The sequence below is a fragment of the Dryobates pubescens genome, chromosome 20 (genome assembly GCF_014839835.1).
Source record: "Dryobates pubescens isolate bDryPub1 chromosome 20, bDryPub1.pri, whole genome shotgun sequence".
In the NCBI taxonomy this organism is placed as follows: domain Eukaryota; kingdom Metazoa; phylum Chordata; class Aves; order Piciformes; family Picidae; genus Dryobates; species Dryobates pubescens.
The window spans coordinates 8,616,845-8,636,144 of record NC_071631.1 but is presented as its reverse complement, the minus strand read 5'-3'; the positions used below and the strand labels follow the sequence as shown (position 1 = coordinate 8,636,144).

The window sequence follows — 19,300 nt, the reverse complement described above, 5'->3', positions numbered from 1 at the left end:
TTCCTCTGGAGAAAAGCCTTTGTGCGATGCTAAGGAGCATGTTCCTCAGCAGAGAATGTCCTCCCAAAGCATCTGAGCCACTCATCTTCATCTGCGAGGACACCGCTCGGCGTCAGACCCTCAGGCGTCTAAGCTGCACTGCGGGGACCACGTCCACTCTCCAGCACTCGTGGGGGAAAGGGAGGTTAAATCATGGGCTTAGTGATGGGGGAAAGTGCATGGACCAGGTATGTGGTGGACAAGATTTATCTACGCAGAGATTCAGGAAAGGAAAAGGAAAGGGAAAGGAAGGAGTGAAAAAAGAAAAAACAACACAAAGGCAGGTCAGAATTCCATGCAGTATGTGCACCCACGGGAAAAGAGGGACTGCACACTGTGCTCTGAGCTGCTGGCATGTGCTAGTAACAAATCAGTGGTGGCAATGAAAGGAGCCAAGAAGAGAGCAGGAGTGTCAGGGTGTGAAGGTAATCTTGCCTCTTTAAGGACTATTTCACAGTGTCTGGCCACCTAGACTGCAATTAACACTAACTGCAATGCTGCCCTGTTGCCAGGAGCAACCTCACTTGCTCTCTTAAGCTGCTCCTTGCTGCTTGGGAGTATACCCAAGCCACCACCTCTCTAACCTTCAGAAGGGTCTGTCCAGCCTGGGGACAATGTGCACTGTCCCAGAGCTTTTGCCTCTCTGAGATGGCACTGCAAGAGCACTGAGGGGAGAGAGGGGAATAACTCACCCCGAGAAAAGAGCAAGAAAAAGAAGCCTTTGAAGACATGAACAAAAAGAGGTTGAGGAAGACAGCTATACCAGGGTAATTCATGCAGGATAGATCAGTTCAGGAGCGGGGCTCTGTTACTCATTAGAAGGCAGGACAGAGTGGTTATGAACTGGAATCCTGACATCAATTAGTTTCCCCATTAGCAGTGATTGGGGTATGTGGCCAGCCCTGTGCGGGCAAACACATGCAGGGAATTTCTTTTGTCAATTTAGCAATCCAGGCTAATGTCATTGTTAACCTTGGCACTTCACATTCATCTTCAGAGCTTAATGAATCAACTGCCTAATTTGTCAATGTTGATTAAAAGATGAAAGAAAAGGGAATATTTTTATGCAGGAAAGAAATTGCTTTTGAAAAAAAAAAAAACCCAGACCCGATCAATTTCTTGTATATAAAATCAGGCAGGAAGCTACTGGAGAAAGCAGCGTTGGGTAACCGACCTGCCTCTGCTCCTGGCTCAGCTGTACAACCAAATATGCTTCAAATTCTGAGAGTGGAGCACAAGGATTTTACTGAAAAAAAAAGATAAATTTAAACTTGTGCTTCCAATCAACCAGAGTGGAATCTTTGATTAGATCTCTCAGACCTTTGATTGAATCAGGATTTAAATCAATGCCAGGCAAAAAAAAACAAACCCACAACAAACCAGAGATAAAACCAGTTGCTAAATAAGATGTGTTCTGGTTTGCATACACTCAAGCTTTCCAAAAGCACACAGGAGATTCAGAAGGATCTGGGCAGCTCTCCCTGTGCAAGGAGTGTGCTTGGCATGGGGGGTTTGCACAGGAGACATCCAGCTTCCTTTAAACAGTCTTCCCCTTTTGAGAAACCAGAGGAGCCAAAGGAGGGGTGGCCTGGGATGGAGCCTGCTGTCCCTGTGTCCTTTTAAGCACCGAGAAAATCACAGCAGTTAAGAATTAGTTCCTCAACCCTAGCGAGCCCCTGGGGAGCATTTGGCTGCATTTATGAAGAGGACTGAAAAAAATAAAGTGCTAACAATGTGGAGAACATTCAGGCGTGGTGCCAGAGGAGATGATACTCAACACACACATTCTTTGGAGACTCCTGGATGGCTTTCAGATCAAAATCCATCAACCTCCCTTTTATTTCTGTAGGAGAACTACAGTTCTCTGGAGGCTTCTCTGTGAATCCCTCCTTGAACTTCAAGCCTGGTTAACCTGGAAACGCGATGATGTCAAACCTCATGGGCACAACCTGCTTACCTGCCTGCGGAGCAGCCTCTCAGCAGAAGGGGAGTGCACCTGGGGGCCCACCTGGGCTTTGCCCTCCTTCACAAAATGGTCACGAGCTCTAGCATGGTGAAAATGATCTTTTGGAATCTGCAGGAGAGAGCTGGTGTCTGCTGGCTGCGACTGCACCGATGCCTTCGAACCTTGGAAGAGGGAGAAGAGGGCAAGGTGACATTTTTCCCCGGGCATTGTGTCCCAGTCTCAGGCAGCTTTACACCAAACTGCTCCATTGCACCTTGGACCAGGCACAGCAAAAACAGAGTGCAGCAAGTGGCTATCCATGACTGGGAACATCTCCCACCTGCCAATCAAGGAGTGCAAAATTGACTGCTATTGCATTTTTCTCAGCAGTGTTCCCCGACACAGCTGGGAGTAGGTCCTGTTAAGGACAGGAGCTTATGAACTAGAAATTCATCTGGACCGGCAATGTCTACATCCCTGCTTTAGGGGCCATCACTTTGCAGGCAACCACACATCTTAGCACCACCAGAGGCTGGCCTTCAGACTCCAGCAGAGGAGGTCTCTGTGCCTGCGTGCATGCAGAACCTGGCTGCTGGAACCTCCAAATCAGCAAGCACACTGGGAATGAAGCAAGAGGGAAAGGGACACAGCAGCTTTCAAAGCCAGATCTGCAAATCATGCACAATCCCAAGCCTCTTTCTGACCCTTTGCAGTTGCTGGCTACTTCTTCTGAAAGGTTTGAAGCCCTGCATACACCCCCACCAGGCTCAACATTTTTCAGAACAATTCATTTAACCTGGACCGCATCCCAGAGAATCTCATTTGTCCTGGAATGTTTCCCAGAACAACAGCCCCATTAGGAAGGAGTATTCAAACAAATGCCTCCTGCAAGTGCCAGTGTTCCTGACAACAAACCCCTTCCCAGCTTGAAATATTATGGCTTGGCTGTGGTGAGTTATTAGAGGCGCCTGGCTTCTTTTGCTGTCTTCACAGCACTTTATAATATTACAAAGTGTAAACAGGCAGGGGTGACTTCCCCGCCTGGGGAAGCAGTGACATTGTAGATGGAACAGGACAGCAATGCACATGCCAAGATGTGGGCACCTAACTCACCTCTGAGCACTCTGACCTGCTTAAGGAGTTTGGAATTTAGTCAGCAGGAGAGAAAGACAAAAGGTTTAACTGCTTAATGAGGTGACGGATAAGACATCAGCTCTGCCTCTCCTAAAGATTTCTGCTCCTTCTCAGGGGAAGTTTTTTCCTGTGGATTTACCAGGGTGCAATGCCTGCCCCCAGCAAGGCAGAGCTTTCTGATGGAGCTATTCAGTTCTGCATGCTGCGATCCAGGAAGTGAAATCTTGTCTCAGGAGTCACCCACTTCTTGGTCAAGCTGGTGCAGCTTTTGTTCAAGACAGAACAAGTGCATCTGAACTAAGGGTCAAAAACGAAGCACTGGAAACCCTCTGTGCAGCAAATGGGATTGTTCTGTGTGGTCAGGGATTAGAACTCCAAGAAATGTCCTGGCTGTTAGAGAGTGCCATAAATTCTGGCTGCACCGAGGGTAATGGAAGCTCTGTTATTGAGTGGGATTTGACCAGGATTTTAGCTGCACCTTTTGCATTTTGTGCAAACAGGTTCTTCAAATGACAGCTCTTGACCTTGGAATCTTTGCATTATGGCAGTGATTCATCTCCCTCCGTTGTGTCCACATTCTTCCTCTGCTCCTCAGCAGTCGCTGTTCATATAAATTCTTATTACTATGCAAATTTCAACATCTCCTTTCTAATCTGTTCAAATCTCCTACCATTCTGGGCAGCAATGAAATGATGTTCAGCTTAGAGGCTTTCAGATGACAATGCTTGTAAGGACTCCTCTGCCTTACCTGTGACAAATGTCTCAAGTGATGGCACTTACAGCAGAATCAGGCAGCCACGGTCCCTGGCCAGCAGAAGACAACCCCTGGCACCAGAGCAGGTGACAGCAGATCCACCAGCAGCAGGAGACAGCTGCAAGGGCAGGCACCCAGGGACAGGGAAAGCCCTCGGTATCTGCAGGAGGCTGCACCCTGCAATAGCTCCAGGTGTAGCTCTGAGCCCTTGGGAAAGGCACTGCCTGCTGTACCCTCTCATTTCCACTTTCACCTCACACTGAGATCTCTCTCAGCTCAGCACATTGATGTTCATGACAGAGCTGTACCTGACTTGGACTTGTGGTGTGCTGCATCCCTCTCTCCCAGGGCGGCAGGGCAGGGGCCAGAGTAGGGCGGCTGGAACATGTAGCTGTCATTGGGCAGGGAGTGGGTGCGTCCCACCGAGGGCTTCCGGACGCTCAGCAGGTCCTTGCTGGGAGACAGGGTCAGGGTGGCATCCCTGGAGCGGAGATCAGCCTGCGGGGAAAGGCCAGTGAGGGGGGAGCCGGGGGGGGGGGGGAAGAGGAGAAGTGCCCAGAAACGCTAGCAACAGCCACTGCAATCAGGATGGCACGATGGGCATGCACAGGTGGCACAAATGGATCTACCAGGAAGCTCTACCCCTGCTGGTGTTTGGTCAATAAACTGTCACACAGAATGAGCCACGGAGACAGAGGGAGCAGCACTGCAGAAACAAACCATGACTATTTCAGGGGTATGCAAAGAAGGCATCATGCCTCAAGGCCAGCAAAGGGCACACGCTTTGCATAGCTTTGATCCTCTGCAATAAGAGCAAAGCTCTCTTGATGTGCCCTCATCAGCAAGCCAGACTTCTACAGAAGTGAGTCCTTTCCTCATCTAACAAAAAAAAGAGAAAAGAAAACAAATATGAAAACTAGTTTCCAGAAAATATTCTCTGTTCTGGCTCCCAGCACCATTTTATTGTTTTTTCTCCTCACATAATGAATAACTAACCCCAGCTTATTGAAAGGGGTATCTGGACCTCCTGCTTCAGGGTTAAAGCCATTCTCTAATTGGAAGGGAGATAATGCAAGCAGGAGCTCTCATCTGTGTGTTGACTGCAGAGGTTTTACAGCCAAAGAGCCTCTTGGAATTGGCAGCACCAGAGGCAGTATCAAATGAGGTGGATTTGGGTCTGCTTTTATACAGAAGTGTCTCCATCCCAGAAATGCTCTTGGGTGTTACTGTGTGGGGCAGTCTTAGCAAAACGTGGAAGCCAAGCTGACTTCTCTGGACACTCCTAATGAGAGAAGGATTTCAGCTTTGAAAGGTCTCGACTGGAAAGCACAGCAAGAGGGTGATGCTGGTGTCCGAGGCAGACTGCTGCTGCTGGGCTTGCAGAGCTCTCAGCCTGGTTAGCTGACAACTCTTCCCTCACTCAGTGCACTGCAGCTCTGCTGAAATCGGCACCGAGGGGGTTTTACCAATGTGATCCTCAGTCATAAACCCAAAATTTCACTCTGGCATTTCATCTGTAGAAGAAATACAATGGGATTGAAAAGAATTTACAAAAAGGAAACAAACAAAAAAAAAGAAAATAAAAAAGAAGAAAAGGTTGGGGGTGGGGGGAGGAGGAAGGAAGATCAGTGTCAATTTAATGAAGGAAAGCCAGCTGCAGTGTCAGGCAGCACTAGCCCCAGCCTGTGGGAGCCTGCTGGTTTGGATACAGCCTGATAAGGGCAACTGCAGCCTGCTGATAGAGCTCAGGGAGGGGAGGGCAAATCTGTGCTGGCAAAGCTGAGACCTGGGGTTTGGGAACCTCTCTGCTCCTCTCTGCCTTCCCCCTCGAGCAGTGTTGATGCTGTTTAGCTTTCATATCATTAGCTTAAAGCAGAAAAAATGGCCTGAAATCAGCAATTTCAAATTCAAAACCACTGGGATCTGCACACAAGAATTTCAAGTGGAGATCCTGTCCAAACCCAGCCCTTAACGAACCTTTAGGACCAGCGACAGGGTCCAACACCACAGTGGACTCATTTCCACTTCCTGACCACCCCACGGGACATCTGGTGAGGGAACTTCATGAAAGCTCTTTAAAATGGCTGCACAAGGATGGTCTGAGCCCAGCCCAGCAGCAGGGTAGAGGGAGCACAGCACTCCCTGCTTCACTGCTAGTTCTGGAAAACATCTTCTTGTGGCTTGACTGCAAATCAGAGCTGAGTTTTCCATGGGCAAAAAAAAACCCAAACCCTAACCTGAACTCAGATCTATTCTGGGTCAAACAAAACGTTCTGAAGTATTTGTCAATTAAAGCTCTAAGTGTAAAACCACTGCTTTTAGAAAAGATTTCAATGAAAACATGCAGCTTTCCACGATTTTGGGAAACTGTTTGTTTGGACCAAAGCCCTTTGTTGGTGCTGATACAAATTCACAAAATGCTTAGGTTTAGGTTGGTTTTCCCCCCCCCCTGTTTTTAGAAACCTCATCTCTCTTGGCTCTACCCTTGGGACTCTGCTGTGCTGCAAACAGGTTTGTCTAATCTGATTGGGAACTCAAAGGGCTCTCCTCAGTCCAGGTCTCCAGACTAACTGTGACACCAAAAAGTCCCACACAAAATGTTCTTCACAAGCCACAAAACTTTGGCAGATGATGCCACGAAGCATGATGAGAAATATTGTCACGGTTAAAGAGGGGTTTCCCACACAGTGCTAGTTGGGGTGACAGTCAGCTAGAATGACAGGAGATTTACCAACAACACAGACACCCAAAGGGAGGGACATGAACAACAACAAAGGAAACAGAAATGACCCAAAAGTGCTGGAGAAGGAGCTATGTCTGTTGTACAGCAGAGAAAAAGCACTCGACTGCTACACAGCTAGAAATGCCTCATGTTCAGAGAGGAGATGGTTAGGGCAGGGTTCAAAACACTGGTTAGTGCAGTCAAAAAGACACAGAACAGTCCCAACTCTGTTCAGTTTCCAGTGGGATGGCTGCTAGTAGGAATTCACAAACCAAGCAGCATCTCTGAGGTCCCCATCTGATACTTGCAAAATCAAGAGTCTGGCACCAATGGGGCCAAAAGCCTGGAGGTGCCTGTGCTCACAGAGCCACAGGGTTGCAGGTGACCCCTCAGCAGAGGACACAGGAGTCATTAGCTCACAGGTGTCTCTTCTAAACAGCATCACTGATTTGTTTTCACACGGGGAGGAAATTTCAACCTTCTGCTTTCCAATGCATTTTGTGCTATTGATTGCAGTGGCAGAAAGCACACTGAAGAAGCAGAAAGCAGTCCTTGTTCCTCACAAGGAGCCACATCCGAGGACAAGGGTGGTACCAACCCAGGACCTAATGGCATTGAGGACGACGTCCTGTGCAGGGGAAGGGTTGGGGCTGTTTGGAAATGGGCTGGGACTGGCAATGCCATTAGGCAGGAGCAGAGCAGGGGCAGCAGTATTTAGAACCCTGTGAACATCAGAGCATACAGCCACCAGTGATGTACATTGCTTTCCAGAGCACTAAGTAAGTGTGTGCTAATGTCATCAGGACAAGAGCCATCCGTCAGAGCTAAGGACCAGGACTTTTCAGAGAGAATATCTGACGTCAGAGACAGAGCCTCCATCTCAGCTAGAGGGATCTAAAGGGAGAGATGATTAAGCATAAGAAACCAGGACACAAATCTTTTGGAAAAGAAAAGAAAAAAATTCAAATTACCATAATCTAAATACTTCTAGACACTAAAGCAATGTCCCTGCAGTGGGAGAAGCTACATCATGCACATTGTTACTGGGGACAGAACACCAAAGAAATTAAAAATAACAAAGAAATGAAAAAAAGAAAGAGTGAGACACTGGTACCTGAGTGCTTACCAATGGACTGGGAGGGAGTTTAAAGGCATCCCCTAATGCTAGCATTGCATTTTGCTCATCTCCTGTCTAGATGGAAGCCAAAGTGACATTACTGCCCTTCACAACAGGTCAGTGGGGCTCTCTCCAGACACGGAGCTCTTGTGGTAAGAAGTGAAAGGTCACTCTGCGTTTGGGGGAGAAAGTGGCCTGCAGCATCTCCCCCCGAGCAGCAGCCCTGCTGCCAGGTGCTGCAAGGAGAGGAGTTCGCCCTGAAGCGCAGGCTCATCCCTCCCCAGATCCCCAGCCTGGGTAGGCATCTGGGGCTGGTGCCCACGGCACTGGGGACATTTCACCAGGTAACCTACAGACTTGGCTTAACACCTGCAGGAGTTTTCTGCTCTGGACAAGTCCCAGGTGCCTCCTTTTCATTCCTCAATGCATTTTTCCCCTATCCTCTAAGCCTCAGAAAATCTTTCACCACCAACATATCTTCCAACAGAAACCAGAGGAACCCAGATCTGCTGCTCTGAAGCTGGCAAAGGGCTGGAGTTCCTCACTCAGGAAAACGGCATCAGCGGGGTGAAATAAACTCAGTGGCGAGTGACCACTGAGAGCTCAAAACTTGTTCTGAGATAAGGAAGAGGGTTGGACCCCTCTCATCTAACCTTGTGTTTGATATCTCCTCTAGCACAGTCATCTGCTGGCAATGGATGAGAGGAGCCTTTGGAGGAGCTGCTGATTTCATACGAGGCTCCCAAAAAAGCATCACAGAAAGGCTGCCAGCACAGGGACAGCGATCCTGAGAGGGACCCACCGGCCCCAGCCCAGGCTATGCTAGAGCACAGTGGACAGCAGCAGCTCCTGCCTGGTGGAGCTGCTCTGCTGGGAGCTGCTATTAATCAGGTTGCTTTCAGCAAGTCCCAGTGCTGCTCTAAATTCCTGACTTGCCTGAGAACATGACAAATGGTGTGAACAGAAAAGCCCCAGTGTAAACACAACGTCAGCCCCTCTTCAGCCTCCTCTCTCCCAAAATTGAGTTTGAAGCCGTCAAAACATTTTGTTGGAAACATTCAACCCATTTACAGGAGTTTTAATTACAGGGGGGAAAATAAAACAGCCTAAATGCTACAAGAGAAAGGCCTTGCAAGCTGGAATGCTATATTTTTTCATTACAAAAATGTCAAAACCTTTTTTTTGTTTGTTTTCACTGTAGCAGCACTTTTCTGGTGAAAAATGTTGTGACAAAAAGTTCCCAGCCAGCTGTGGCTGAGCTCTGTCCTGACCTCACTGCCTGCCCCCAGAGCTGCTGTCCCCATCTCTCAGCAGTGCTTGGGGGCAGCTGTTCCCTGCTGCCCCACTGGGGCAGGCTCACAGTGATCAGCTGGAGAGCTTCTCCCCTGTGAAAAGATCTGCAGCAGGAATTCATTTCACCGGAACTTGTTCCTTTCCTCTAATGAACCACCCAGTTGGGTAATTTAGAGTGTCAGGGAGCTCCTAAATAAGCACACTGATTTAACAAAAATCTGCTATTTTTAGGCAGAGGGGTGGGGGGTGGGGTGTAGCAAAAGTGCTGAAGAACCACAGAATATACTCAGTTCCAGCTGCAGGTGTGCTTGAATCATTGCTGTGGTCACTGCTGGCCTTCAGGGAAAATGTTTGCTCTGAAGAGCATCATGCTGGAGAAAAGAGGGATCTTAATCTAAGAAGTCAATGAACTCATTTCCAGCCCTGCTCACTGGAGCACAACAGCTACTCAAGCACAGCGTTAGGGGCTGCCTTGCCTCACACACTCACTTTCGATCAAAGATGAGGATCTAGTTTCCAGTGACCCACTTGCAAGAAGCCTCTTTGGGAAAACCATTCACAGCTGGATCTTCAGGCAGTGTAAGGAGGCACCAAATGTAGAGACCATTTAATGAACCCCAGAGATGGAGATTTTCCCTACAACACTCAGGAACAGCGAATCCCAAAGGGAAACTTGCTGCTGTCTTGCAGAGGGAAATGCAGAGCCTGTGTTTTCGCCCTTGCATTGACCTACATCATCATAACCCCAGGTATGATCTCATCTCCCACCGAATAAACCCAAATGATTTACACCTCAAACTCCTGTGACTGCACTACATAAAGAACTTTAACTATCAAAGGTCTCAGTCAAATTGAGTTTGGATGGAGACTTTGCAGGAAATTAGGAATATTAACCTGGTTCTCAGAGCTGCAATATTCGGGAGCTGGGAGGGCATAATGATGGCACACAGAGCCTGACAGGTTGTCCATCAGCTTCAGCTCTCCTTCCAGAGATCCCTGGATCAGCAGTGATATGGTATCAAACAAGTGCCTCTCCTAGGAGGGGTGGTGTGTGGCATGCAGAGAGAGAGAGCCAGGGAGAGGAAAAAGCAAGGGGCAGAGACAGAGAGAAAGGACAGAGTGTAAAACCCAGAACAGAACAGGGAGATGGGAGTGGTGAGGGAAAGAGCAGCAACAGAAACAGGGGACAGGAGAAGAGAGAGAACAGTGCAGTAAAATCACAGTGAGCAGCAACAGCTCCCCCAGACACCGCCAGAGACGAGGCTGACACCACTGCCCTGCACCGTGGGGCTCCCGCTCAGCACCCTCCTCCGGGACAATTCTGGCTCCCAGCAAACAGGTCTGGGTACTACTGGGATCTGGGCTGCTGAGGGCTGGTCCAGCAACATATGGATACCTGCTGCTGGGAGCTTCTCCACGGGACAGCTGCTGTAAGGCTTCTACCCCCACTGGCCACACTTGTCCGGAGGAGGACCTAATGCTCCACACCAGAATCCATATTCAGAGAGCAGGCAGATTAAAACAACCTGACCTGGAGAGGAGTTAACATCCTGTCCATGCAAGCTGCAGATGACCAGGATGGACACACATCAGGTCACTAATCCATGTGCCAGACATGGGTTGAGGTGCCTCAGCTGTCCTGGCCAACTTCAAACCAGCTAGTCAGAGCCCAGCCAACAGGAGGTTATAGAGAGCAGGGTCTGGCTTGCACAGGCAGCCTGGGAGCAGTTTCAGAGGTGCACCTTTCAGGCAGGGAACGCCTGCCACATCCAACGAGATGAGGACTGTTGCTACAGTCACGCAGCACAAGTGCAAAACTCCTGGGGGACAGGCAAGCCAAAGAGCATGCTGACCACATGTCCTTGCAGGGTCACGTCCTGGGAATTGTATTCCTCTGCTGTCATGCTCAAACATCACATTTGTCCTGGAGATTTTGGCTGGGAGAATAAATAGTCAGAATAGAATCTCCTGGAAGTTTTTGAGGCTTCTGTTTGAGTGAAAGAGCAAGAAACGTGCCCTGGAGATACTGACTGGAATGAGCCCTTTCCAAAGTCACCTCCAGAGAGAGCAGGTTTATGAGCCTGAAGAGCTGGGAGGGTCCTTCCACTAATTTGTCTTTCAATCTCTCTTTTTGCCAGCATGAGGACTGATGCAGGACAGCAGTGCTGAGGACAGTTTCCCAGTGCTCTGCCTAACTTGTGCAACAGCAGTTGGGATATGTTGTTTCTTCCTAGAGGACATAACGAGTTTGGATTTCCCCTTACTGTCCTGAACTCCTTTTTCCCATGCCAAAGAGAAGCTTTGGACTCCAGCTCAGACATCAGTGACTCCTAATGGCACCAGAAATTTCCAGTAGCTTAAGAACTGAAGCAAAGCTTAAGCAGGGATTTACTCTTTTTCACCCTTGGAGTACAGGTCATAAATGAGTTTTTCATGCATTAGAACACTCATTAGTCCACCCTGGGCAGAAGCCAAGATGGGCTGTTGTGAAATCAGATGTAATAAAGCTTGTGAGGGCTGTGTAGAGTTTAACCCAATTTGCAATTAACTAAGACTAAAAAGGGCTGGGCCGGTTTTCCTCTATAAATCCAGTCCATGTCCCTCCTGAAGGACCTGTCTGGGTCTTGACCTCACCTCTCTCACTCCTCAGACTAAGTCTTCATCCACAACCTGCTTTAAAGAGACTCACTGCAAGTCACAGCAGCTACCACACTGCAGCCCTGCCTGGGCTCGACTCCTGCTGGCGGGAGTTCTGCCACCAGTCCCGGTGAGTGTTTGAGGCCCCTCTGGATTATGCTGCTGTTACAAGAATCTTTTCTTACAGGCTTGAGTGTGTGGATGGGTTTTAAGTTGAGGTGACATAAAAGCAATTTAATATTTAAGCAAATATTAGCCAAATTTCATTCCTCTTTCATGTGAAGGTTCCTGGTCTGTGTTAGAAAAGGAAACACATTCTGCTCATCATTTTGCTGCCACAAAGGAACTAGCCCACGCTCTGGAGAGGAGCAAATTTGAAGCTAGCTCTGAACTTGGTGGCTTGGGCTTATCTCCAGGACAAATTGCAAAGCTCTCTACCTCCAAACAGATGCATCAAGGCGGTCTTGAGACCCAACTAGGGTCTCCACCCTGGCACATCTGTTCCCACACTACCCAGCAGCCCATCAGCAGACAGTGAGGAATACAAGCCCTGGGGGCAGGGCTTACCCCCACTTCACGGCCCACTCGTGCACGTGTGCCTCTAGCAAAGGTGCAGGTCAAGCCCTCTTCACCCTCCAACTTTGATTCTCACCATAGGGTAAACTAAGGAGAGCTGAGAATCCACCTTGATTTGCATGGGGTTAGCACATCCTCGGGGGCTCTCGGGCCTCTCCCCACCGGCATTGCCTGTCCACATGAGGATGTCTGAGGGGCTGGGCTGGCCAGGGGCAATTGTCTTCATTTCCATCTCCAGTTCTGCTTCGAGCTCTGCCTCCTCCTTAGCCTCCTTGTTGCTCTCCTCCAAGTGCTTCATGAGCACGGCTATCACCACATTCACCAGCACAAACTGGGCTGTCAGCACGAAGGAGACAAAGTAGATGGGCGAGATGACGGTGTTGTAGCAGGTGGACTCCTGGTCACAGTCTCGCAGCGTGTCCTGAAACAGGGGGAGGGTTGGGAACATGTTCTAGCAGGGACCTCAGTCTGCTGTCATCAGGCTGCAATGGGTTATGCTCTCGTGAAGAAACCTGAGAGGACTGGGCAAATCCCATGTCTAGAATGGTAAAATACTTGCCAGTAAAACTTCACATTTCTGTCTTAGTCACCACAAGGCGGCTCAGAGGATACTGGCCTTGGAGCGTGCAACAACAGCCATGGAGACCCTGATGCTCCAAAGGAAAGGCTGCTTTAGCAGCTTGGACACCAAGCACACAAGTGTGGTAGAGGGATCCATGGGCAGGCAGGGTGCAGCTGCAACCCATCAGCTATCCCACAGCTGCTGGCCTTGCAGCCATTCCTTCCTCAAGTTCACATCCTACCGTTAACACTCAGGTCACCTAATGGTGATCATGGGCTCCAAATGGGCAGAGAAGTGATCCCCTTGGGCTTGCTGGCACTTTGTGTGCTCCCAGACAGGATTTCCTCACAAGAGCATGCCTGCACGGCTGGCCCCTCAGATAGACTTTCAAGCATGGGTTTTCCCAGGAAAAAAACCAAAGTGCCAGTAGCAACAGCAGCAACTGGAGGCTTACAAGGGAAAACCAAAACTGCTGGATGTTACTGGGCTGAACTGCTCTGCTGGAGAGAGGAGGCTCTTAGTTTTTTCCCTTTCTTTTTAAATTGCTCTCTTAGGACAAAAAAGGGAACTTATGGAGTATGCCAAAGGGTTGCAGCCCCAGGCACCACATTGCTGGAGGAGAGAACAGAATGGGAGCCTTTGCCCAGGGCACGGAAGCGGAGAGCGGCGCAGCGCGGGGAGTGCGCGTCCCAGCCGGGCAGAGGGAGCAGCTCCACAGGACGCAGCTGCAGGCAACGCTCAGCCTCTGCAGGGCTCTCACCTTCATGATCCCGTTCCAGTTGTCCCCCGTGGACACGCGGAAGAGGGTGAGGAAGGCCATGCCGAAGTTGCGGAAGGTGGCGTGGCGGCCCAGCCCCTCGCAGGGGTGGCTGTCGTCGCACTCTGCGGGAGCAGGCACAGCGTCAGAGCCTGGCGCCCCGCGCCCGCCCCCCGCCCGCGCCCCGCACTCACCGAGGTCTCCGAACAGCTCCACTCCAAGAGCTGCAAATATGAAAAACAACAACATGAAGAGAAGACCCAGATTCCCCACCTGGAAAGAGAAAAAGAAATGGGGGGGAAAAAAACACAAAAAAAGAACATTCATTGATTTTTCTAAAATTTGATTTTTTTTTATTGTTATTTTTCTGTTGTTGTTCCAGACCTGTTTCTTGCTGCATTCTTTAATCCAAAACTTAAATTGCTTCGGGGGAAAAATGACCTCAATGTGAGGACTGTATCTCAGCCTGTGCTTCGGAGGGGAAATGGGATTCTCTAATGACAGCAAAGATAAAATGATTAGCACTCCTCCACAGCAGGAAATGAGCTCTGGGCCAGAGGAGATCTGCTGCGATACGGCAGTGGTTACCTGTGGCAGCGCCTGCATCACGGTGTCCAGCAGGGCTCTCATCCCTACAGCCATCTTCAGCAGCTTCAGCACTGCAGAGAGCACATCGGGACAAGGCAACACAGCATTAGCATGGAGGAACAAACTCAGTCCCGCTCCCAGGGCCACAGCGTATGGGAAAAGCAAAGTGAACTCTTGTGGAGCTGCAGCAGTCCCAGGCCACCCCTCCCCCCTGGTTGCCTGGACAAGATCCAAGCCCCTGAGCAGCAGCAGCCACCCCGAGACTGCAGAAGCCCTTCTCGCCCTGCTGGCTGCTTCCCAGCCCCGCCTCATCTGTGCTGGCCCCTGCTCCTTCCCACTTCTGAGCTGTCAATTCCCAGCCCTGGGGCTACTTTCCCACTTCCACAGGCTTCCCACCACCTCGATTCCCTGAGGAGCTGATCTACACCTGTCTCAGAAGGGTGCATTTCCAGGTGCAAAATGCCTGTATTTCTAATGCTTAGGGATCCAATAAGCAGCAAAATCACTGATATATCAGTGAAATTTTTCCTAACATCCAGCCTAAACCTACCCTGTTGGAGTTTGAGGCCATCCCTCACTAGTTACTTGGGAGAAGAGACCAACCCCCACCTCGCTCCAACCTCCTGTCAAGAGAGTTGTAGAGAGCAAAGAGGTATCCCCTCAGCCTCCCTTTCTGAAGTGTGAACACCTCCAGTTTCCCCAGCTGCCCCTTACACGACCCTTCTCTGGATCCACTTCAGCACGTCAATGCCCTTCTTGTATTGAGGTGCCCTAAACTGAACACAGTATCTGAGCTGGTCCCTCATCAGTGTAAAGAACAGGGGCACGATCAGCTCCCTGGTCCTGACAGAGGATGCTGTTGGCCACCTGGGCACAGGCTGGCTCATGTTCAGCTGCTTATCAATCAGCAACCCCAGGGCCCTTCCCAGCAGGCAGCTTTGCAGCCACTCTGCCCCAAGCCTGGAGTGTTGCTTGGTGTTGTGGCCACAGTGCAGGTACCTCTCTGGGATTTGCAACCACAGCTATTTCTCCTTTATTTCTAAGCTCTCAGCCTTCAAGTCTGTCTCAGACAGAGACACATGGGCAGCTGGCTCAGCTCTTTGGCTCCTTGCAAGTATTTCCCCCATTGTTCTTTTATTTGTTTACAGCCTGTAGATGCCAGAGCTATGCACATCACGATGGGGATGTGCCCCAGAAGCATTTCCCAACACTTAGCTCTCTCCTGCAGGGGACCCTGCACTTCGAAGAGAAGGCAATTGTGCATCACCCATCTCACCTCGAGCAATCCTGAGCACCCTCATGATCCGGATTATAGTAGGGTTAATCGGTAGCGAAGCGTTCACCTCGATCTCTTCCAAAGTGATGCCCATGATCGACAGCAGCACGATTGCCAGATCTAATTGGTTCCATCTGGAGACAACACATAATGAAGTTTAACATCCACTGAGGAGCTGGCCAGGGGAGGCAGCCTGCTTCACACAGATTCCAGTCATTGCAATGGCCCTAGCCCTCAGATGAATCTGCAGCATTTTTCTGAGGGTGTTACACAAAAGCAGCTCTGTTATGAAATCCTCCTAACTAAAGCATCTCCTTAGAGGATCAGCCAGTTCCAAAGCTCTTCCTGACTGAGGGCAAACAGAAACAAAAGCTGGGCAATTTTGTGCCCAGAGGCTGCGGTCCTCAGGGCAGGCACTGCAGTATCAGTTTGTCCACTTCTACACACGAGACTCATGGATCTCAGCATGAGACCTGCCCCAGGAAGAACCAGAACCCATGTCCAGGCCTGCAACAAAACTGACACTGGGTGAAGGAAAGGCCCCGAGGATTTGCCCCGGGTCAGAGACAGGCAGCCAAAACATGGGCAGATGATGGCACCGTCCCTGGGTGGCTGAAGTGCTTGTGCCAAGCCTTGGTCAGTACCAGCACTCGAGGCTAACACTAAAGGAAGCTAGAGTGGGAGGATAGAGATTCACCAAGGACACAAAATCTGCCCTTGTGAGGTAAGAGTGAAAATCCAGAAAAAACAGCCATGTCTCCTGCTGCTGCCCACCTGCACTGAAAGAGCTCACTTTGCTCTTTCAACTCCAGTCAGGACCAGATTCCCTCTCTGCATCAGTTTTGTTGCTTTATCAGGCACCCTTGATCTATGGACATGTAACTGGTGTGAGAAGAGAACCAGCTGCTCGGGATGGAGCTTGCTCCTCTTTTGTCCGCTCCCGAGGGCCCGAGGGCTGCAGTCACACTCCTCGGCATGCACAACCCTCCCTCCAGCTCACATCCCAAGCCTCCACTGAAGCAGGTTTGTCAATCATACCAAAAAGGCTTCACACGTGTCAGACTGACGCCACTGGGAAGCACACCAGGTTACCACATCTGGGCAGCTGTCTCCAGAAAGCTGCTGCTGCCCAGCAACCAGGATGGAGTTTTTGTTACCTGTCTTGGAAGAAGCGACGAAACCCAAAGGCAATCAGCTTGAAAACAGACTCCAGGACAAAGATAACAGTGAAGATGTAATTGCAAATCTTCAGGGCTTCATCAAGAACCTGTGATACAGACACAGGAGCAGGGTTAGATGCTAGCTCTGCTGAGGGCTTTGCTGCCTGCAAACCTCCCCTCCTTTCACAACTCATCTCCAAACTACAGACAACAGGCTCCAGCCGTGGGCTCCCTCCCAAGAGAAACGTCCCAGGGAAGAGCCCCAGTACTTCATGGAAGCACAGACTGCAGTGCTGCCTGACCCCAGCCTGGCTGGTGGAGCTCACAGGAGGAGCTGACACAAACCCAAGGCACAGCTCAAACCCCGGGGCGGTAACAGCCCCAGCCGCGATTGCTCGGGGAGCACAGGAGCTGCTGCCTGTGCAGGTGCCAGCAGCGCAGAGCCCCTCCTGCTCTCGGCAAGAAGCTGAACCTCAGCCACTTGCTCCTTCCTGTACCGCCGCAGGAGCCCGGGGCTGGCCCAGCCCCTGCAAGTGTGGCCAAACGGCCCCTCTGTGGCAGCCTGTCACTCCTCACCTTGAGCTGTTGGCAAGGAGCAGGAGAGAGGGGTGCCAACGCCAGCAGGAGTGAGTGGCTTGCATTTCCCTCTGCTCACCCTTTCCTCTGCACAGACCACAGCCTGGTCATTAGCTACAGGTTCCTCCTGGCTGGGACAGCTGCTGCACAGTCAGGCATTAAGCCATTTCACCCCAGAAGTCGTTCTGGTGAAGGAGCTCTGTGATAGCAGCATCCTGCATGGCCTCTTCAGTAATGTGCATTTAATTTGTCACTGCAAAGGGGTGGCAGGAACATAATAACATTGCAGCCCTTCCTTTCTATGGGCAGCTGCAGCATCTCTAGCATCCTGGGGTATTCCTCCACCAAGCCCCTTCAGCACCAGCATGCCAAGCAATTTCAGTTTGGATACAGAGCTCTCTGGTACATGCTACCCTTTGACTACCTGCAGGACCCCTGCCAGCAGTCACCCACACCAAAGGGAGGTGGGGGGCTCTGCTTCAGCCCGGCTCTGACCGTGCTGTCATCTCGGCACAGCCCAGTCTTAAAGTTACTACCCAGATGCTGCATACCAGAGGCTTAGAGACAAAATGTTATTTTCCTAAAGAGAATTAAAACCAAAAGCCTGCCCAACATCTCTACAACACATGAGAAAGTGCCGCTGTGGGGAGACGCCTGCCCAAAGCCATTCCAGCAGCAGCTTCTGAGCCAACAGCTTCCTCATCACCAGTGACTGAGCCATGCAGTGAGCCTTCCAGGGTGCTTAAAGGTGACCTGAACAGAAACAATCCACTGGCCTGGTGCCCTTTCACTTTTTGGCTTCTTTATGACAGGCTGGAGGATGTTTTTTCCCCTCTTGCATGTCTTAGTTGTCTGAAGGCTTTTACATTAAGCATTCAAGTCCAGTCTTAAAGCATATTTCCACCTATTGTGTGTTGTATTTATTCATTCTGAAAGTGGCTAATAAAAATAAACACGAGTGACATGGCAAAGGCAGCCATTTCCATTTCATTTTCAGGCACAAGAGACTTGACAGCCCAGGACAGGCTGTTTTCATTTTCAGAGTATGACAAAGACTCAGGAACTGAGCACACTAATGTCTTGAAATGTATTTTACAGAGCAGGATGGAACCCAGCGCCTGTGAAAATTGGGCCCTGTGGGACACTGGCAATTTAGAACAAACTTGGAAAAAAGAAACATTGCCAAAATTCTTCTGTGTTGGTGTGGGGGTTTTGTGGTGGTTTGGTTTGGGGTTTTTTTGTGGGTTTTTTTTGGGGTGGGGAGGGAGGGTTGGTTGGATAACCAAAAGAGAAAAATGGGAGATTTCAGTGATGACCTTGTCTAGCAAACCAAACAAGCCTGTTCCCACCCTCATTTCCAGAGCAGTCTTTTGTACTTGACTAGAAGGGAAAAGTGCAACCAGATCCAGGTACTGAAAGCCACAGTTTGACCTGGAAGCCATCTCTAGGATGGGTCACTCACCAGGGCAAAGGGACAAGCTGGGCATGGTGAAGTCTAACACCAAATCTGGCCTTAACCCTGCCCATCAGCACATCCCAGCACAGCTGAGCATGGCTCCCCGCTGCTTGCCTCCCTCTGTCCCAGTACCTTGGGCTGCTGGTAGTGCTCCATGGCCATGGTGATGACATTGAGGCCAATGACTCCAGTGATGAACAAGTCCAGGTAGTGGCTGGTGCACATCTGGTGGATGAGCAGGCGGAAGCGGGAGTAGTCTGAGTAGTAGGGCTTGCACTGAGCCTCTGCAAGGGGAGGAGAGCAGAGAGGCACCATCACAGCCCTGCCCTGTGTCCTTCCGCAGCCACAGCACCCGCACAGCCCAGCTCCGAGGGTGACAGTCTAGACTGATTACAGCCCCATGCTGTCTCTTTATCCCCTTCTCTCTTGCTGGCACGTTACCATCTTTGATACACAGTAGGGCTGCTACCATTTTACGTCCACTAAAGGTCTCCTGTGGGGCATGCGCTATACTCAGCCTTATGGCATCAGGGATGAGGTGAGCTGGGATTATTGTGCTGCTAGAGAATGCTTTCCCTGGAGGGAAATTTCAGTTAAGTTTCAATTAAACCAACATTTTTTGTTTCTGCTGATCTTAAAAGTGCCCAGAGCATCTGAAAACCCAGTGAAAGGTCAGATGTTTGGGACAGATTTTACCAACGATGGCTT

At 50.2% G+C, this 19,300-nt stretch overlaps 1 protein-coding gene across 20 annotated transcripts in view; it reads right to left on the bottom strand.

Moving 5' to 3' along the window:
- CACNA1G (calcium voltage-gated channel subunit alpha1 G) overlaps window positions 1-19,300 on the bottom strand; it is a 129,618-nt gene that overhangs the window by 2,859 nt on the left and 107,459 nt on the right. For 15 of the 20 annotated variants that reach the window (XM_054170501.1, XM_054170502.1, XM_054170503.1 and 12 more), the window contains 11 exons: window positions 18,725-18,876; window positions 16,558-16,667; window positions 15,401-15,534; window positions 14,125-14,195; window positions 13,731-13,809; window positions 13,540-13,661; window positions 12,294-12,638; window positions 9,899-10,039; window positions 7,354-7,488; window positions 4,181-4,370; window positions 1,997-2,166 (listed from right to left, as the gene is read on the bottom strand). In XM_054170501.1, coding sequence (XP_054026476.1) covers window positions 1,997-2,166; window positions 4,181-4,370; window positions 7,354-7,488; window positions 9,899-10,039; window positions 12,294-12,638; window positions 13,540-13,661; window positions 13,731-13,809; window positions 14,125-14,195; window positions 15,401-15,534; window positions 16,558-16,667; window positions 18,725-18,876 — 1,649 coding nt within the window. The remainder of the gene's footprint in view (window positions 1-1,996; window positions 2,167-4,180; window positions 4,371-7,353; window positions 7,489-9,898; window positions 10,040-12,293; window positions 12,639-13,539; window positions 13,662-13,730; window positions 13,810-14,124; window positions 14,196-15,400; window positions 15,535-16,557; window positions 16,668-18,724; window positions 18,877-19,300) is intronic. The other 5 variants (XM_054170508.1, XM_054170507.1, XM_054170511.1 and 2 more) reach the window with 5 other exon arrangements.